Here is a 19,798-nt window from a genome sequence, read left to right on the forward strand (position 1 = left end):
CCCCCTGCCAATACACTTTTGGGACATTCCCAATATATGCACCTACTCCCCCACCTTTGTCATTGTGAAAATGGCGAAGAACTATCAAATTTGGCAACCACCAATGGAACTCAAGAATCTTATTTTCATTTTCCAATCAAATTCCTTCCACATTTGACTGCTAATTAATACTCTTATGACAGCTGCTGGCACATCCATTTATTCACATCTCATCCTCTATTTAACTCTAATTCACAATTTATTTTGATTTTGAAATCAGATTTTTTACCGTCACTCCCACAGCAGGTAAAACACCCTCATTAACTCTTTTTTTTTCTTTTTTCTTTTTGTAGTTTGATGCACATGTAAAATAATAAAAAAAAGAATAGAGTTATAAATGCACATACATTTTTAATAAATATAAAACATTATAATTAAACGTTGCAGGATTTACGATGCTGATGACGTTAACATGCGTCATCAGACTTGCAAAAGATCCATACTGTATCAAGGAAGGAGAAGGAAAAGGAAAGAATGAGGGTGGGGGAGGGTTAACTTAGGGCTTCGCGGTAAACGTGCAGAATGCAGATTTAGACTGTAAAGTGATTTATTTTTATTTTATGTTTGTGTGAAAATGGCGGATCGATTAAATGTGTTCTTGGTGTTAATGTTTTTATTCGACCATGGTAAGAGATTTATGTTACAATCTCTCTCTGCCTGCTAACGATTTAAAACGAAAGTGCCTATTTACATCCCACGTGTTTTCAAACTAGTAGCCTACTAAAATAAAAACAATGTTTAGTGATTAAAAGCACGATTATCTTAGGTTTTTTGGCTTTATGATGTTAATCAGCTTTAAGTTAATGCGACTCATGTTTGTCTGATGAGTGAATGTGTAAATCAATCATGTTACATTATAAATCCAGACGAATTTCTTTACTCAACCTTGATGGTCATTAGATAAACATTTTCTCAGCACTTACCTGTTGTTTATTTTTGTTTGGCGCATAAATAACTTAATTTCTTTTTCAGTTCTTTTCTATGCTGATATTATTGGAGTGTCAGCAAAGGAGGGAAATTCAGTCACTCTACACACTTATGTTGAAACAAAGCAACAAGAAGATATTAAATGGTATTTTAATGACATTCGAATAGCTGAAATCAGTGGAGATCTCAGTGATATCTGTACAGATGTTCAGTGTGAAGATGGAGATGAGAGATTCAGAGACAGACTGATGCTGGATCATCAGACTGGATCTCTGACCATCATGAACACCAGAACCACAGACTCTGGACTTTATGAACTGAAGCTCATCAGCATCAGCAGCATCAGTGAAAAGATCTTCAATGTTACTGTTTATGGTGAGTCAATTAATGAATTTTTTAAAGCAGGTTTAATAGCTTTAAATTAAATCACAAATCAACATTCTGTTGTGTTCTTTTCTCTTATTGTATTTTAATCCAGTTAATACGGTGTACTCACACTTGTTTAAAAAATTGTTAATCTATTTGAAATATTTACTGTTAAAGAATTGAATGTAAAATAATATTTTAAAATGTGTGCAAAGCAATGTATTTTATTTTTTTTACTTTTTAAAGAGCATGAGAAATTGCACTCGTATCCACAGTGCTTTTCCATTGTTGTTGTTTAGTTTTCAATCATCTGTTGGTTTGTGTTTCAGGTGTTCCTGCTACAGAACAGGATCAAAAGTCAGTGAAGGAGGGAGAATCTGTTACTTTTGATCCTGGAGTAGTAAGAAACCCAAAGGATGTGATGACGTGGTATTTTAATGACATTCTCATCGCTGAAATCACTGGAGATCAGAGGATCTGTACAGATGTTCAGTGTGAAGATGGTGATGGGAGATTCAGAGACAGACTGAAGCTGGATCATCAGACCGGATCTCTGACTATCATAAACACCAGAACAACAGACACTGGAGAATATAAACTGCAGATTAGAAGCAGCCTTCGTCACATCAACAGCGCTGTCAGTGTGAAGCGCTTCGGTGTAACTGTTAGTGAGTATAATTTAGTTCCCATGAGCTATTTTAAAATATAGTTATTTTTTTCATCTATCTAGTAAATCCTTTTATTGTGGTCAATTAGAAAGAAAAAAAATTACATGAAACATGCATAGAATTAGTTTTTCTGTGAACATGATGTTTCCTTTTGAGCACACAGTGTTGATACTGTTTGAACCCGTTTACACGTACTTGGTTATTTAAAAAAAACGGAGACATTTCCCTTCGTTTGTGCCCTTCGTGTACACGCAAACGGAGAATTCGTGTCTGAAAACGATTCTTTCTAAAAACTACGTCCGGAGTGGAGATTTTGGAAAACTTCGTTTGCACGTTTGCATGTAAACTGAGAAAACAGAGTTTTAGGCGACGTCACAGTTTGCGACTATTTTTTGGGATTCTGATTGGCTAACGTGGGCTTGAGCTTTTCGTTACACTGCCACCTACAGGTTTGGCATGCTCTTGACAGTTCGTTCGATGCTATTTTTGAAAACGAAGAGGGGTTAAATGTCCGTTTATGAAAATAGCCGGCCACGTGTAAACGTAGCCTTAGTTGCTGGTATTATTAAAAGATGCTGCCATTTAATAGTTAAATCATCATGTCATACAATTGATGACCAAAGTACAAAGGTGTAAATATCAGACAAAAATATTGTTAACGTTGGTTATCATCAGTCACTCTCTAGTAATAATGTCTGTCTATCTTTAGATGTTCCAGATTCAGGTTTATCATCAGGAGCTGTAGCAGGAATAGTTGTTCCTGTTCTGCTTGTTGTTGCTGCTGCTGTAACTGCTGGTATGATTTACTATCGCAAGCATGCACAAAATGGTGAGCATTACATATAGCTGATTTAACAAAATGGAAATTGTGTGTAAATAATTGTAAGATGTGAAAATATGTATTTTATTCTGATTAACAAAGTGTGTTTTGTTATTATTATTAAACAGATAGCGGATCGACCCCCAATGATCAGGTAAGATCATACTATTGCCTCTTTCAGACTGTCAGTTCAAATCCGATCAGGTTGTGAAGTGTGAACGGCAAACAAATCAGGTTTTGAGCTTCAGTCATACATGGTTTGAAATCCTATTCCAATCGCAGTTCTGGAAATCCGTTTCAGTCTGACCGCTCTGATCAAATTTCACTTCCCACTTTCTCACGCCACGTAAAATATGCTGAAAAATCGCTGCAGAAACAGGGTCGTGTTACTGAAAAGTAACAGAATGGAATTGAACTTTGAGACTGGCAATTAATTAAAGGCCATATCTGTATTGCAAGCCCCTTTATGTTGCTGTTGTTGTTTTTGGCGTATGCCTAACAATGCAACGTCATTTCGGCAGAAAGCAATGCAGATATTCTGGAAAACGAAACAGCGCCACGGGACTCACAAATCGGATCTGAATAAATTTTGTGCTAAAATGTGGACAGTCAATAAGGCCATGTTTACAACTGGTATTAAGATGCGTTTTGGTCAATCGGATGCTAAATACAGGTGTAAATGGGGTATAAAATGTTTTGAGCTTCCAATTTGGACCACTTCCAGAGGTAGTCGAAAACACAATCAACCGGATTGCTTTAGTAGTGTAAACACTCATGTGGTCAAATGTGTTCACACAGCCACAAAAGACCGTCTACTCTCCACCTACTGACCTAATGTGTAAATATTATGTGAAGAGCACTAGCCAGACGGGATTTAAACTCTGTCGACTGAAGACCCAAGTTTGGTTTGAAGATGAAAAGCGTACCAAGCACAATATTCTCTCCCCATTGCTGATTTCTAACACACACTCACAGCGTTTGGCTGGTCTTGCGTCTGTCAGAGCAGAAACTAAAGCTGATGCTCTCCGTTTGTTTTTCTGTCGTCTCCTTTCACATCCATATGTAAATTGCGCCCATACATTTACCCGTCCATAGACCCTCTCCTTGAACAAACCAGGACTGAAGTGGTTGAAAGTGGACAAAAGAGACGGATTAAAACACCAGGTGTAATCGGGAATGTGTCTCCCTCGTCTGCTTGTGATCCGATCGGACAAAGCGCATCTTAAATACCAGATGTAAACAGGGATTCATTATAAATCAGATTCCAATCGGATACACAAATACCCTGCAAGCAGCTGCATTTACATGGACCCTAAAATCTGTTTCAACAGGACTAGCAGCACAGTCGGAATAAAAAAAGTCACATGTAACTACATCTATTGAAATGAATTGGCCAAATCTGATTTAAATTTTATTTGGATTGTAAGGGGTGGTTTAAAAAAAAAAAAACAGATTCTGATTTGTGAGTTTGCAACATGTTTGTGTTTTATGTGGTTTGATTCAAAAGTCATTGTATAGAAACACCTGTAATAACTGACCAGTTCAAGACAGTGCTGTTTTATTTAATAATAAAGAACAGTGGCATAAATATCATATATTTATTTCCCATAGTCTGTTACGGCCCTGGTCTATGGTCAGGGTGTATCATAAATATAGGCAATCAACAGCAGATCATCACATGTGAGGCCAGTATAATAAATCATAAATTCAATCTCAAATAATCTTATTAATATAAAAATAAAAAGTGCAACTTAATGTAGAGGGCAAGGAAGAGTATCAATGCTGTCTTATTAATGCTCACTAATACACTATTAGATGTGCAGGTTGTTTAGGAAAGATAAATGTTGCAATGTTAAATCTCACTGCTTCAGACAATTGCGTGGAAACATTTTATATTATTGTAGAACCGACGGTGAAACTGTGATTCAGTTTATCACACTGAAGATTCAATAAGAGAGCTATCTTGTCATTAGAGGTGTTGTAGGGTTGTTTAGGCGTGTGATATCCAAAAGACACATTTCCAGTCCATTGCTGCGTTTATCAACTTTATTAATCACAATGCTTGTAGATAGATGTCATATTAAACTCACAGTTCTGATGCACAAACACATAGTAAATCCCACAAGTTTGCTTCCACTCTCACATGTCCTGACACGCTCAAAAAATGTGCTTCCCTCCATTACACACCTGATTCTCTTCTTCTTCTTCTTCTTCTCTTATTTAATGGCGGACTGCAAACAACGTTTAGGTGCATGCCGCCGCCTACTGTACTGGAGTGTGTATTATCATGTCATTTTAAATTCTACTCCATAACCCTGAGTCTTTTAAAAAAGTAAATAAAGCCTTCCTAGTGATTCTTATTCCTTCTCCTTCTGATCCCAGTATCCCTACCAGATTCCACTCCCTTCCTGCCTCCTGAACCTTATCTTTAAGCACCTGTCTTTCCACTTCATTCAATGTACAGTACAATATTACATGTTCAACATTTTCTTTAACCCCACAGTTTTCAAAGTTCTCACTATTCCTTTTCCCCATTAAAAATAATGTGCCATTCAGCCCTGTGTGATCCACTCTCAGTCTTGTCATTACAATTTCCTCACGCCTGGTCTTTTCCATGTAATTCTTTATACTGACACTTTTTTGTATTTTATAAAATCTCCTACCTTTCCTGTCTTCCTCCCATCGTTTCTGCCATATTTCAAGACCTTTCCTTTTAACCACTGCTTTGCCTTCACCTTTTCCTAGTGGAATTGTTATTATAATTACTTTTAGCAGTGCCTCTTTGGCCAGTTTATCTGCCATCTCATTCCCTTTAACCCCCTCATGTGCTGGCACCCAACAAAACTGAATATCTATACCACCCCGATGTAATCTAAATAAACTGTTAAAAAGTTCATTAGTAGATCCTCTCTTATTGATGTTACTGCCTGAATACTTTTAATTACGGCCAAAGAGTCTGTGCACAGTACCACCCTATCAGGTCTGACCTCTTCAACCCACTGTAGTGCAATAATGACTGCTACTATTTCTGCTGTGTACACTGATAACCAGTCAGATAGTCTTTTGGAGAAATGGATTTTAAATTCTGGTATATATATTCCAACTCCCACACATTCCTGTTTATTCTTGGATCCGTCTGTATAAATCTTTAAATAATTATAGTAACTGTTTCTTATGTAAAGGTTTGTTTTAACTCCTATTTCCTCCATTCTCCATTCTCTTTTCTTTTCCAATATATTAATATCAACCTTTACTTCTGGAAAGAACCATGGTGGAATTCTACTAACTGGATTGGCCGTGGTGAAATTTAAGGCTTCCATTTCATATTCCCTCACTCTCATTTCTCTTGTCCATCCAAAACCAAGCCCCTGAAACTTGGAATACTCCCACCATTCCTGAATTGTTTCTTTTGCTGGGTTTTCTTTCCCACTTACTTTCAATCTAATCCAATACACCATCGCCAGTTTCTCTCTTCTCAACTCCAGTGGTATCTCTCCTGCTTCTATGAGTATAGCATTAATGGGGGTTGTCTTAACCGCTCCGGTGCATACCCGTAATGCTCTATACTGTAATCTATTAATTTTTTCCAATATTGTTTTTGCTGCTGCACCATAAACTACGCAACCATAGTCTATTGATGACCTCAGGCAAGCCCTATAGATGTTAATTAACGACTGCCTTTCTGCACCCCAGTCACATCCAGCCACAGCTCTCATCAGGTTAATAACTTTTTTACATTTAGTTTCTAGGTGCTTAATATGCGTTTTCCATGTACACCTACTATCAAACCATAGTCCCAAATACTTAAATTCATTTACTTTCACCATTGTCTGCTCATATAATGTTAAACTTTCAACATGGCACTCTTTGTAAACATCATATAACAAGATTTGCTTGTCGACATCTTGATTCCCCATTTATATGACCACATCTCTACTTCCCTAATTGCTTTTCTTATGTTACCTAATACATATGACACATTCTTTCCTCTCATCCAAATGGCCCCATCATCCGCATATAGTGCTGTTTTTATGCATCCATCCATTTTTGAAAAAATATCATTAATCATTATGTTAAACAGTATCGGCCTAATTGCACTCCCCTGGGGAATACCATTGTCTACATTAAATTCTGTAGATACCTCTGATCCAACTTTAACTTTAATTTTCCTCCCTGTTAAAAAGTCCATAACCCAATTATATAACCTTCCTCCAATACCCACACCTGATTTTCTTACTCTGGGGCTACCTTTATACAAATTACACTCCACCCTGTGTCCAACAATGGAATTACAACAACATTCAATGGCTCTTACACAATGTGTTTAATATGTAGGAAAATAAAACTATTGTATATTCTGCAAACACTGAAAGAAATGTGAAATTCCTTGTCTGTGTGTCATCAGCTGTAGTGATGTCTTCTGCCCATGAGATGTATGAGGCTAGGACATACTGTTAAACACTACTGATGGGACGTCCTCTAATCAGCCTGAGACAGTAAGACACCAATATAACCATTTATTACACTGGTACTTTCATTGAAGAGGAATGTGAAGAGGCAATGGAAAATGAGAGCAGTTGAGAGCTAATTTTTTTGAGCAGTGTATTTGCATATCTGTAAATCTAAATATGTCACATAACATGCTTACTGGAAAACCCCCACAAATGTTCACAAATATGTTTTTTTCTTCAATTTGATTTGACTTCTGTGAGTCAAACAGCAGGTATTCAGGGACTGAGTTGAGTTTGTACTACTGATACTGTAGGTGTTACTGCTATCGTTGTTGAATTTACTGAAAAAAAGCTGATATTGTTATGTTGCAAATGTAGCGTTTTATTATTTTAACCAGTGAGGTGCCTTTGGTCAACCATTAGGGAAAGAAAAAAAATAAAAACTGGTTGACTGACTATGAACAGATTGTTTTTTTATAGATCCACAATCTAAAGCAGAACCACATAAGCATTAATACTATCTTGCTGATTTATTTTATAGTCTATTATTTAATATGTTACATGTCTGTACCTGGCTGTATACGGCTGTTGTTGAATGAATGAAATACTTCATGTGATCGATGTTACGGCACGATTTCCACACAAACATTTGGAACATTCGCCAAACGTGTTTCTAAACGAAACCTTTGTAGCATTTAAGTTTTCATCAGTTTATTTAGCTGACGGGTTCTTTCATTTATGACGTCATGTGAGAAGGTGTGATGTGTTATGCAGTCATTTTTTTTATTATTGTTGTGCTGAGTTTATTGATTTTGTCACATAGTATTATTGGTCTTAAAAGTTTTTCAACACAATGGGTGAAATTGTATTATTTAAAACTTTGTATTGTTTACATGTCTATTTGGTGCTTTTAATGCAAAAAGACAAACCATGTGAGAATTCATCAGTAAACATTGCTGAGTATTTTCTCCTTAAAACTGTAGTAAACCAAAGACAGTCTACAAAATGTGTTTTAAAATTTTTACTTTTTAAATCTATTTTTAAAAAGATTTTACTTTGTTATAGAAGTTACCAGTGTGATCACTGAAATGTTCTTTTCATGTATTCTTTAATGTCAGTATTTGATATCTGAATGCAGTAACAGTGCTTGCCTATTCATCCCAGCTTCCAGAAATTAAATAGGGACTGGTTTTGTGTTTGAGAAAGGTCTTCAACATGTTAAAACACATAAGGGTCATTGAAGCCAATAGTTTAAGGGACCATTTCTTTGTTAAAGCCTTACTTAGACTAAAATGTAGCCTTCCTTGAGAAAGAACGCATTATCTTGATGTTTTGAGATGAGACTCCTGTTTATAGTTAGAGCCTGGCCAAATCCAACCTTGGAAAAGCTGTGTGTCGGTGTGTGTGTTAGTCTTCTTGCTTACAGCTTAAGGAACCACTGGCATTGTTGGAGATTGACTGAGTTGTTGTTCGGGACATGCTGGCACCCAGCAACCCAAATCTGTGACCTGGAAGGTCAGGACGTGCCTAACTTCAGGGTCTGAGTGTCAGCGGCATAATCTGTGGAGATATGCTTCAGTCTATCTGTATATGTGTGGAAAATTACTATGTTTATCAATTTCTTAGTCTATCAGAATCTTTCAACCTGTAAGCAATGACGTAGCTTAGACCTTGGAAATGGTATAACTGCTGTGATCTGTGTAACTGTAAGGAGGGCGGCCTACGAACTCCTGTGTGAGTCTTGAAGCTGAACTTCTGCTGATGAAACTGCAAACTATCTTCAGTAAAACTTTTCTTCTATTTTTTATAATTCTGACTCCGGGTCTTCTTTCAAACATCTGGTCCTTGGGTTCTAAACTGATAACCCCTAACAAGTCAAAACCTTACATACGTTTTACAGTAAGTACCTGTAAGTTCTACTGAAGTGGGTCATTTTGAGAAAATGGACTTTAAAATTTTTGTCTTATAATTGAAATTTACAGACACAAATGAAGTGCAATAAAATAAACAGTATTTTGGATGTTTTCTTTACACTTGTCTGAAACCAAAAACATAAAAAAATCTCAAAATATTACTATATTACACTGATATTTCAATTCGAAAGTACTTAATCCTTAATTTTAGGCAAATTTTCATTGTAAGGAAAACAGTAAGACAACAGTAGATTCATAACAGGAAAACAACGAGAATTTGAAATTATCAGACAAATGTTACTGAATGAATGATATAATATACAAATTATTACAATTGATGTTTGACATTTCTGAATATCAAGATCAGAGTGAGTATCCATGCCTGCAGGCTTTATCTGCCCATGCACAGATTAAAACAATTTACCTTTAACTGTAAACGAGTGCTTTATAGATGTTTTGTCTTTGTTTTTAAGTAAGATATGCACCTTCTATCTACTCTAACGGTCTTTACTCGTTTACACACAGTAGCTGATCATATATTTTGATATGACAGTTATAAATGAAGTAGCATACATGTTTTCTCTAAAGGGTTAATTTCAGCATATAGTTGAATATGATGAATAACTGCCATGAATGTGTAATTTTGACTTGTTTCCACTAACTTATGTGTACCTGTTCAACTTTCTACCGATTCAACCTTGAGTAAATATGAAAGGTCAGTGGTGTCATTGATTCGATGAGCCAAATATTATGAGCATCTGCCTAGTATGCTGTTGGTCCTCCACATCTGCTGCCAAGGAAGAGCTCCGACCCACTGAGGCCTCGACTATACAAGAGCCCTGAAGGCTTTGATTTCTGACGCCAAGACGTCAGCAGCAGATCCTTCAAGTCCTGTAGGTTGTGAGGTGGAGCCATCTTGGATCAAACTTGTTGGTTTGGCCAATGATGCTCATTTGGATTGAGTTCTGGGGAATTTAGAGGGCAGGGAAACACCCTGAACTCTTCATCATGACCAAAACCATTCCTGAACAGTGTGTGCAGTGTCATTATCCTGCCGAGTGGCCACTTCCACCAGGGAGCAGTATAGTCATGAAGGGGTGTACCTGCTCTTTAACAATGTTTAGGAAGGTGGCATGTGTCAAATTTATATCCACGTGAATGGCTGGACCAATGGTTTCCCCACAGAACATTTCCCAGAGCATCACACTCCCTCCAGAGGCTCGTCATCGTCCCAAAATGCATCACTTGCACAGGTAAATGGAGCACACAAACGCTGCCGTCCACGTGATTTAAAAGAAAACGGGAGTCGTCAGACAAGGCAACCTTCTTCAACTGCTCCAAGGTTCAGTTCTGATGCTACATGCCCATTGTGCGTGCTTTCAAGGGTGGACCAGGTTGATCATAGTCACTCTGATTGGTCTACAGACTACAGCTATGCAGCCCCATACCCAGATAGACCTGTGCTAGACGTTCTGTTGGCTCGGACCAGACAGGATAGCCTTTGTTTCCCTCGTGTATCAATGATCCTTGGGTGCCCAATACACCCTGTCGCCGCCGGTTTAGTGATTGTCCCTCCTCAGACACAGTTGATATATTCTCACCCCTGCTGACTGGGAGAAACACACAATCCTCCGGTTTCAGAGATCCTCTGACCCAGTTGCCTTGCCATATTACAATTTGGCCCCTGTCAAAGTCGGCCAAATCTTTATTCCATTTATCCAATCAACTCATCATCAGCAATTACCACGTCTATCCTATCAGCATGAGAGGAAGCCTATATACATACATACATACATACATACATACATACATACATACATACATACAGTCAACTCGCTAACATTCCTCAACAGTTTCTGGTTACTCTGGGTTCGGGCCAAATACAGAGCTCAGAGCCTATCCTCGGACAACACGCCAGAAACGCATGCCATTTATTCTACCTGACACGTGAAATTGATTTCAAGAACTGACAAATCACAAACAGGCATCTCACCATCTAATTTATCCAGACCTTAAAGGGATACTTCAGGATTTAGCATTAAGATTTGTATTACTAGAAAACCTGTAGTATTTTCGAATTACTGTGCTTTCCCCCCCTCATATCCCCCTGAGACAAGAGATTTATGTATTTTTTGTCTGGAAAAAATCCTCTGATGACGCAAAATTCGTCATATTGCGTCATCTGAGGATTTTCTGGCCAGAGGCTAAAGACTATAGAGCTGGTAAGTCCCGCCCCTTCCGCTAATCCCCCTGGACCTCTAGGTTGAAAAATCGTCAATGCAAGTGAATGGGAGAAAATAATTATTTTCTGGTCCCGTTTGAATTTTGCCATGAATGTGAACATATGTTGTCTGTGAATTTTTTATATAACTTTTCGTGTAAAGAATGCTACAATTTAGCGGGTAGAAGTTTGATATGGTTAGACTTTGTGTGAGAGCACTTTGTGGACTACAACTCTTCGCTGCTTTCGAAGTATGTTTGGATGAAGAAGCATGCAAGATGATAATAATGGAGATGCTTTGCTTCACAAGCACAACTAATAAAAAATGAAAATTAGCTGGGCAAAGGCATAATTTTGTGGACTAAAGGGTCTGCCTAGATCATTTAATTAGATCATGTATATTTAACAGTAAAAGATAAAAAGCTGTTAAAAGCAGATATATCTAGTAGTTTTACATTAATTTACCAGGTTTAATGTGTAAAAGAGTAAAGTTTTGTCTTGTTAAATGGCCAGTTAACCCTTTCTTGTTAGTTACACAATGTGGGCAAAAGGCATCTTTCTACAATGACAGCCATGTATGTATTCATTCAAGTATAGAATATGTTTCTTAAAACAGACTCGTGTTTTCCCCTATTGCTAAAGGAAGTTTCAATATTGAGTCATCAGTCACGTGATTTTTACAGCTCAGTATCAGTTTACACACCCACAAAGACCAAACAATGTTGTGTTGGAGATTAATATGATCTTTATAAAACAGGTACAGGATGTGGAGACTAAAGGTGTGAGATCAAGAATAGTTGAAGCTTTCTAGAAATAACTTTTTCTTCTCTTGCTAGAGCTGGATTGAACTATAGAAACTAGCAGCTACAGGACCACAGCATGAGTATATACGGTGATTGAGACATATAGAGATGCATACGCCCTTGAACATCAATCTTAATATTTCACATATAAGTATGATATTTTCTTATTTCACATTCACACTGTAAGATCTCAAAATAATGTCACGGTCTAATTTGATAGAATCTTTTATCTGTCAGAATGAGTTTCATTGTAAAGCTGTGCAGAGCGGAAGTCAAATGGTGAGCTTCATAAGTGCAGAAATGGAAACATCTTCAACCGCATGGCGCACGCTATCTCACCTCAAACATAAACATCCTACAGTGGTCGCACGCTTATGAAGCTGTTTGTCCACCCAAAAGATCAAAACATTTCTGTACAAAATGAGACAGGCTTGACTTGTTTTGGTGAATATTTTGCATCTGTTTTCTAGATGTAGCTACATGTATGTCTCATTTAGTTGAGTTAGTTAGAAGCTTCAATCTGCATGCTTGATGCACCAGAACCAAGGAGGTTTATTCTTGCTTGTCAAATCTTTTTTAAGTTTGAAAATAGACTTTCAATGTGTAACCAGCGGCTTGAGACGCCAAGCGTGATGTGTGGCCAGCGACACCAGTTATAAAACACTTGATTCTGCGTTGTGTAGTTAGACACGGGACAGCAGGCGAACGTTTCGCTATAGATCTTTTATTCCCCTGATACAAGACAAAAATAAGCAACCTCTATGAGAGGGAATCGCCCTTGTTTTCTCTCCCATTCAGTTACAACACAAAAAGGGAAGAAGAGGAGCCATACATAATGTAAAGAAAAATCACATTACACAAAAAAATAGTATAAAGCAGAAAACATACCCAATACAAAACACAAACACAGCCTCTTTGAATGATTTTCACTTAATGTTCTCTATAAATTAAATATGATGTGTAACTGTGCTCTCATTTCCACATATTTACCAGAAAACTCAAAACGGGTAAAATGACAAAAAATAATCACACAGGTAAGTAAAATAACATTATATACATTAAATAGAGTGCAAATGTAGACATAAAAGCAATAATTACATAATAAAGAGTATCAAAAGTCAAAAGAAACCTACCTCGATCATTCAGTTACAGTAGATATTCTTTTAAAAGGATAGTTCACCCAAAAATTAAAATTATCCCATAATTTACTTACCCTCAAGCCATCCTAGGTGTATTTGACTTTCTTCTTTCTGTCGAACACAATCAGATTTATATTAAACAATATCCTAGCTCTTCCAGCAATTGTCCAAGTTTTAGAAGCTCCAAAAAGTGCATCTATCCATCATAAAAGTAAATCACATGACTCCAATGGGTAAATAAATGCCTTCTGAAGCGAAGCAATGGGTTTTAGGAGGAAAAATATCCAGAATTAAAATTTTATACACTAAAATCACTGGCTTCCGGCAACAGCTGTACACGCATATATGATTGTTTGAATGAAAGAAGAAAGGCATCGACACCTAGGATGGCTTTAGAGCAAGTAAATTATGTCATAATTATTATTTTGGGGTGAACTATTCCTTTAAGAGTCAAACATAACATTTTTCCAATGGGTCAAACCAGGCTTGTTCTTCTCTGGATTCGGGATTCTCTCATAGCGACTTGTGTATACACCACATGATCCTCCTCTTTAACTTTCTGTAAAAAACATCACACAAGATATAATATCAATAAAATGATTATATTTAAAATGTGGCATCCTCAAGATTGATTGAGATTCAATGTGAAATCTTTTTTTTTTTTGGGGGGGGGGGGGGGGGGTATATAACAGTGATGCAATGTAATTTGATAAAACATTTAACTTTTTCTTACTGCTAAGCTAACATGAAGCAGATTTAGATTGAGTTCTCGTCGTTTGCTTCAGGAACCAAATTTTACATTGGGCATCAAGTGGTGACACAAAATTGTTAATCTTTCAGAAGTTAAAATCAATTAAGTAATATTACACTGTCGATCCTGCTCGGAATACATTTTTGTATTAAAAACAATTATCGAGCAAACTGTTGAACTACAACAGAAACAGACAGTGTTTAAAAACAGACTACAAAAGCATTCGACAGTGTACTTCACGGCACGCTTTGTAAAATTGTTGGCTCATACGGCATCCTGGTTCGTTTCATTGACCTTTTCCGCAACATATACACATGTACACGTTGACCAACAGCCTCTGGACGAAGTTGATCAATTTACTTATTTCGAGAGGGGTGTGTGACAGAGGATGGCGAGACATTGGCGAGATTTTGTAAATACACAAAATAAACACTGTTCACTGCTCAAAATAAACACAATGTTAACTTAATTCACTTAACAATCAAATAGAAGGTAACTTAATAATTTTATGTTGGGACTACATGAATAATTTTTCATGCTTTGCATGGGACTGCAAATGTAGAGAGTGAGCATTATTGTATGTGTTTTCCAGTAAAGGGATAGACTTGTTAGTGTAATGTTCAGTTGTGATGGAGATTTAAGTTTCTGTTATGATTTTGAGTTGTTGTTTTTCTGGTTGTCATTGTGCCGAAGAGTCTCATTCAATCATTCAATGACAATATGTTTAGTATGCTAATATGCCATAGGGCTAGCAGCTGACAACACTAACTTGGTCTTGTTCTAGTCTTGTTAAATTAAGTGTGTGAAAATTGATTTTGCTTAATGATTTTTCTTTTAAATGTATTTCATGTTTAATGACTAGATTTTACAGTTTACAATTTTTGTAAACAGTTTACAAAATTGTACAATTTAAAGGTATCGATAGTGAAGTTTTGACATTGAATGATAATGTTATGGCTTTGATTTTATAATCTGATTTAATGTTGTTGTGTGTAATGTGTGTGAGATCATTATACAGACAATAGCACAAGCAAACATCAAAATGTCACTCGCAGCTAAAATACACACTAAATGCAGAGATTAAAATATCTTACCGGTTTAGGTGCATTTCCTCTGTAGCTCATTGTCTCAGCATACGTTATTTCTACATCACAAGCCGGATCTGTTTAAATATTAATAATAATAAAAAGATTAATTAGCATTCATGAATTTGACATTATAGCAGAGAGTATGCAGTAATTATATTCAGAACAATGTTCTAAAAACGTCATTTTCGATGAGCACATTGTCATTCATAGCGATGTTAATTTGATCACCAACAGAAAGCTGAATCTTTACACATGCAAGATTATGTTCATGAACTGGAGAAAGTTGTGTTATTATTGAAATAATGTACATAAGTATTTCCGTGTTTGCATTTACAGTGTAATTTGATGCAGTTTGTGAGAGAGACGAGTAAAGAATGTGGCCCAGTGACATTATATGCAAACATATACCGAAACCCAGTAACTTCCCACTTAATTTCAGTTTCTTCCATTAAAAACAAACTAATGGGCATTAACTTCTAAAATGATAAGATTTAGAGTATATTTTTATAGTACTTGTTTAAAAAAGCTGTAGGTAACACTTGCCTTCTTGATCTTTTTTACTTTGTTTTTTGCAGATGCAGAAGATCCCGACTGCAACAACAATCATCAGAGATCCAGCAGAGATCAACACTATCAGAGACACTGACATGTCCCGTTCTGAAATGATAAAGAAGTGAATGCATCAGTCTGATCTCCAACAGAAGACAGAGATCAGGTCAGTAAATACACACATATATCATCAGTTCTGTGGTACCTGCACATGTGTGACAGAGTGTGTTGATGTCCAGATGTGTGGTCTGGTTGCTGATGGGATTGTTCAGCACACAGCTGTAGGTGTTTTTATCCTGATATTCCACCTCCAGAGGTAGAGAGAGCCTGATGCTGAGATCACACACACTGATGCTGGACAATACACTGATTCCTGCGTACCAGGAGAGAGTCGCATCACACACATTCAACACTGATGAACACACCAATGAACAATTTGATGATGATGAAGAACAGTGTGAAGAGTTACTGATGATGACAGGAACAGGCAGACGAGCTGGAAAACATGAGAATCTGGATGAATCTAATCAACAATCAAATTTTTGGATCAGTGTGCTGAGTGAGTGTTTAGTGATCTCAAAATTTAAATGATTAAACATTTCAATATGTAAATAGTTCATAAAGAATGTAGAAGCCAGGGTTGGTGATCTCTACTCACCATAGACAGAAACATTGAACGTTTTAAATGACAGTTTTGCTCCAATTATCTGTAGTTGATAAACTCCAGTATGTTCAGTTCTGGTGTTTGTGATGGTCAGAGATCCAGTTTGATCGTCCAGCTTCAGTCTGTCTCTGAATCTCCCATCAGGAACAGCAAATGTGGAGAAGTTTTGTTTCTTTTTTTTAATTTTAGCTATGAGAGAGTTTTCAGCTCCAAATTGCCATGTTATGGTGCTGTTACGTATTTCATTAAGATCAGTGTTTAACGTGACAGAATCTCCTTCCATCACTGACACTGACTGTATTTCATTTGTTTCGCCCCCAAACACTCCTGAAGAACATGAAGAGAGACAGATTAAGAATCCTGTTGATTTACAAAGCCTGCAATCAGAAATCATTGTTTAAAAAACTGAAAACATCCAGAGCAGCAGCAGAGATACAAAAGCAAATTGAAAGGTAAAGATGGTAAAAAGGTAAAGATTTTTTCTTTATTATTTTTTAAACCTATCTACTATAGAGTAAAATAATATATTTAAAAAAATAAATGCATGATGATAATTACAGTTTGAAAGTACAAGTTTAATTCTGATGGATATATTTAATATACTTTTTGAGAAATTGCTGGTAAGAGTGTGCATTTGTAATCTTTGAAAATTACAATACTGAAAACCACAAAAAACATTTGAAATTTGAAAAGCTGATCAATTGAGGTTTTGGATTTCTGAGCGAGAGAAATTTACAAATGTCACAAAAGAAGGCCTGGAAATTTCCAGTTAAAATTCCAATTAAACACAGATACCCGGAATTCAAAGTAAGTAAATCTCATGATATTGGTCTAATATATATTTAAAGTACAACATGTAATGTAATCTGAACTGTAGCAGCATAAAATGTTTTTTTTTTTTTTTTTACTTACCCATCAGACTGCAGCAGCACAAACAGAACAAAAAAAACATCTGAAAAATATTGTTCAGTTCTTCAGCGAAACTTCTGATCTGATAAAAATGTCTGATAAGACTGTCTTGTTCCTGTTATTTGGTGCATGTGTGAATCTTTTGACCCTCCTACTTTACACACACATACTCTGAATTTGTTTTGAACATAGATGTATATCTAATGTATGATACTGTGTGTGTGTGTGTGTGTGTGTGTGTGTGTGTGTGTGTGTGTGTGTGTGTGTGTGTGTGTGTGTGTGTGTGTCTGTGTGTGTGTGTGTGTCTGTGTGTGTGTGTGTGTGTGTGTGTGTGTGTCTGTGTGTGTGTGTGTGTGTGTGTGTGTCTGTGTGTGTGTGTGTGTGTGTGTGTGTGTGTATACATAAACTGTCTACCATCTCACATTACCAGCTTGACTAAAGTTCAGCTTTTGAGTCATACCTGAAACCTCTGCGGTCGGTTGTCTTCAGAAATGTTGTTTGATCTGTTGGTGGACAGACTTGTTTGTGAGAGAGAGAATGGGTATTTAGAGCATGTGTGTTTAGTTTGGTGAGGAGCCTTTTCCTGCTTCTACGCACAGCTCAGACTCTTTAATCTACAGATGCATTGAATCAAGATAAGAAACTACTGTTGAAAAAGATAAGTAGGCATCCCTTCTGCTCGGAAATCTCTCAGTGGGAGGGGCTTGTGCTCCAAGTGGGAGCAAGTAGGCGGAAACCACCAAACGGGTAACTACGTAGATGCGGTGATATAAAGCCACAACAAAATGATGGCAGAAAGTAGCAATTCTTAAGGAAAAAAAAGATTAAATCTTCAGGTCAAGAATTTTTTATTGTAGTTCAGTTGTTTAGATTCCACACATGTTTAATGTTCTTTACTAGTCCAACTGGAAACAAAGCTGCTGTGATGCCAAACCCCCTTATGGAAGAAGAAAGCCGTCGTGTTTACAACTTTGACAATGAGTGCTTTTCCGGATCAAAGAAATGCTGTGTTTTCAAAAGTATGTGGAGTTCACAGCATAGAGTCTTTTAAAGACGTCCAAGAGTTTAGAGGCAGTGTGGCACGAGTGCTAATGAGCATCACCTGCGTGCCACAATGTCCTCGAGTTTCTCACAGAGGAGCTCCAGGAGGATAAATGGAGTAGAGACGACAGTGAAGGATGAGAGAGGACATGGCTTGGGACATTAATGTTGTGTTTTACTATGTTTACATTCGAAAGTTGTCCATGAGTGGCTGCCACATTAGTTTTGTTGTTTGTTAACTTTGGGAATTGAAGTTACCTTAAACATTCATAAGTTCCCGGCTCCTTCTTCCCTGAACTATTATAACTCGCTTCATTGGTGGCAAAAAACCGGGAGGAAGGAGGAACGGCTGTCATAGAGCCCTCGCAGCTGTGGGGAAGTCGCAGTGACATCAAGTTGGATCAGAGCTGAATGAATCTGCCGCCAAGTACTCTCGAGGCGGTGGAGCAGGAGGGCTTGTCGAGGGGATGGATACTCGCCTTTCCATCGGCAATAGCATGAAGGGGCAGGAGTCGGAGGAGGTGGCCATTTTCCGACGTCCGGGCCTGCATCCAGCCATCAGCATTTTCGGTGAACTGTTAGCTGTCATTTTGACTATGACAACTGTACATCCACACAAACCATCAATGGTTGACTTTTTGATGTTGTATTTATATTTTATTGCAGTTATCACATTCACCTAATTTGCCAATAAAGTCGAGTGTGGTCCGCCTTGCTCTGATGTCATGTTGACTTATGTCAAAAAACTCTCGCGATGGCCAGGCGGCCGTGTCGGATTCTGCAGTTTCTCTCCACCGACTGCGCTAATCAAGGCAAGATGGGAAACGACTGGCTGACAACACAGCTTAATGCTTATTGGTTTAAACAACTTTGATGTATTGTTCGCTTTTAAAATGTTTGATTTAAAGGGGAACTTGGCAACTATTTCATCTTAATAAAACCGTTTAGAAATCATTTGGATGGTTAAATAACCTGTTCTGGTGGGAATGGTGACTTTCACTGCTAGCGTTCCAAGGCGGAAAACCAACCTTGCAACATGGGGACTAACATCCCGGTAAGTTGGAAATAGGAAGTCTTGAGAAGCAAGAACGAGCGAGAAACAAACTGCTTTATTGCAATTAGACATAAACACAATGGTTTATGATACTGTGTATGATGTATTACCCACCTCGGTAGACATAGCTAAACACAATAAAATTGTCCGGCTCCGATAATAAAAACATAACCTGAGCAGCGACAGTGTTGTGTGGGGAGATCGTTGAGAAAACATGTGACAACCTTTAAAAGTTCCCCTTTAAAAACTCTAAAATTATGTTTTATGTGTGTAAATTATCGTTAATTGTCTGTGCGTGTATGTATGCGTGCGTACATGCATGTGGATGTGGTCTGTGCATGTGGATTTGTATGTGTGTGTATGGGTGTGTGTCTGTGCGTGTGGATGTCAGTGTG

The 19,798-nt window shown here is 37.3% G+C and overlaps 2 protein-coding genes across 5 annotated transcripts in view; one reads left to right on the forward strand and one right to left on the reverse strand.

Annotated features, from left to right (window-relative positions):
* Positions 1 to 478: 478 nt before the first annotated feature.
* Positions 479 to 19,798, forward strand: part of LOC311084749 (uncharacterized protein) — a 55,862-nt gene continuing 36,542 nt past the window's right edge. The window contains exons 1-7 of one of the 3 annotated variants that reach the window (XR_014606586.1): positions 496 to 665; positions 1,012 to 1,341; positions 1,662 to 2,000; positions 2,710 to 2,829; positions 2,949 to 2,974; positions 7,226 to 7,316; positions 15,762 to 15,804. Coding sequence is in view for 1 of the 3 variants with exons in the window: in XM_084116996.1 (XP_083973122.1) it covers positions 614 to 665; positions 1,012 to 1,341; positions 1,662 to 2,000; positions 2,710 to 2,829; positions 2,949 to 2,974; positions 7,226 to 7,231 (873 nt within the window). In the remaining 2 variants the exon portion in view is untranslated. Of the gene's footprint in view, positions 666 to 1,011; positions 1,342 to 1,661; positions 2,001 to 2,709; positions 2,830 to 2,948; positions 9,076 to 15,761; positions 15,902 to 19,798 lie in introns of those variants that run through there. The other 2 variants (XR_014606585.1, XM_084116996.1) reach the window with 2 other exon arrangements.
* LOC311084753 (SLAM family member 9-like) lies at positions 12,913 to 18,123 on the reverse strand. Of its 2 annotated transcripts, none has more exons than XM_084117011.1 (6): positions 17,312 to 18,123; positions 16,394 to 16,726; positions 15,941 to 16,231; positions 15,730 to 15,843; positions 15,193 to 15,260; positions 12,913 to 13,906 (listed from the first exon to the last, which is right to left on the reverse strand). In XM_084117011.1, exons 1-6 carry the CDS (start codon positions 17,349 to 17,351, stop codon positions 13,823 to 13,825), a joined length of 930 nt encoding a protein of 309 aa, XP_083973137.1. In that variant the 5' UTR covers positions 17,352 to 18,123; the 3' UTR covers positions 12,913 to 13,822. The 2 variants fall into 2 exon arrangements, with proteins under 2 accessions (XP_083973137.1, XP_083973138.1); XM_084117012.1 differs by having other exon boundaries at positions 16,394 to 16,776; positions 17,312 to 17,414.

Source organism: Abramis brama (genome assembly GCF_963993115.1).
Source record: "Abramis brama genome assembly, chromosome: 6".
Taxonomy (NCBI): domain Eukaryota; kingdom Metazoa; phylum Chordata; class Actinopteri; order Cypriniformes; family Leuciscidae; genus Abramis; species Abramis brama.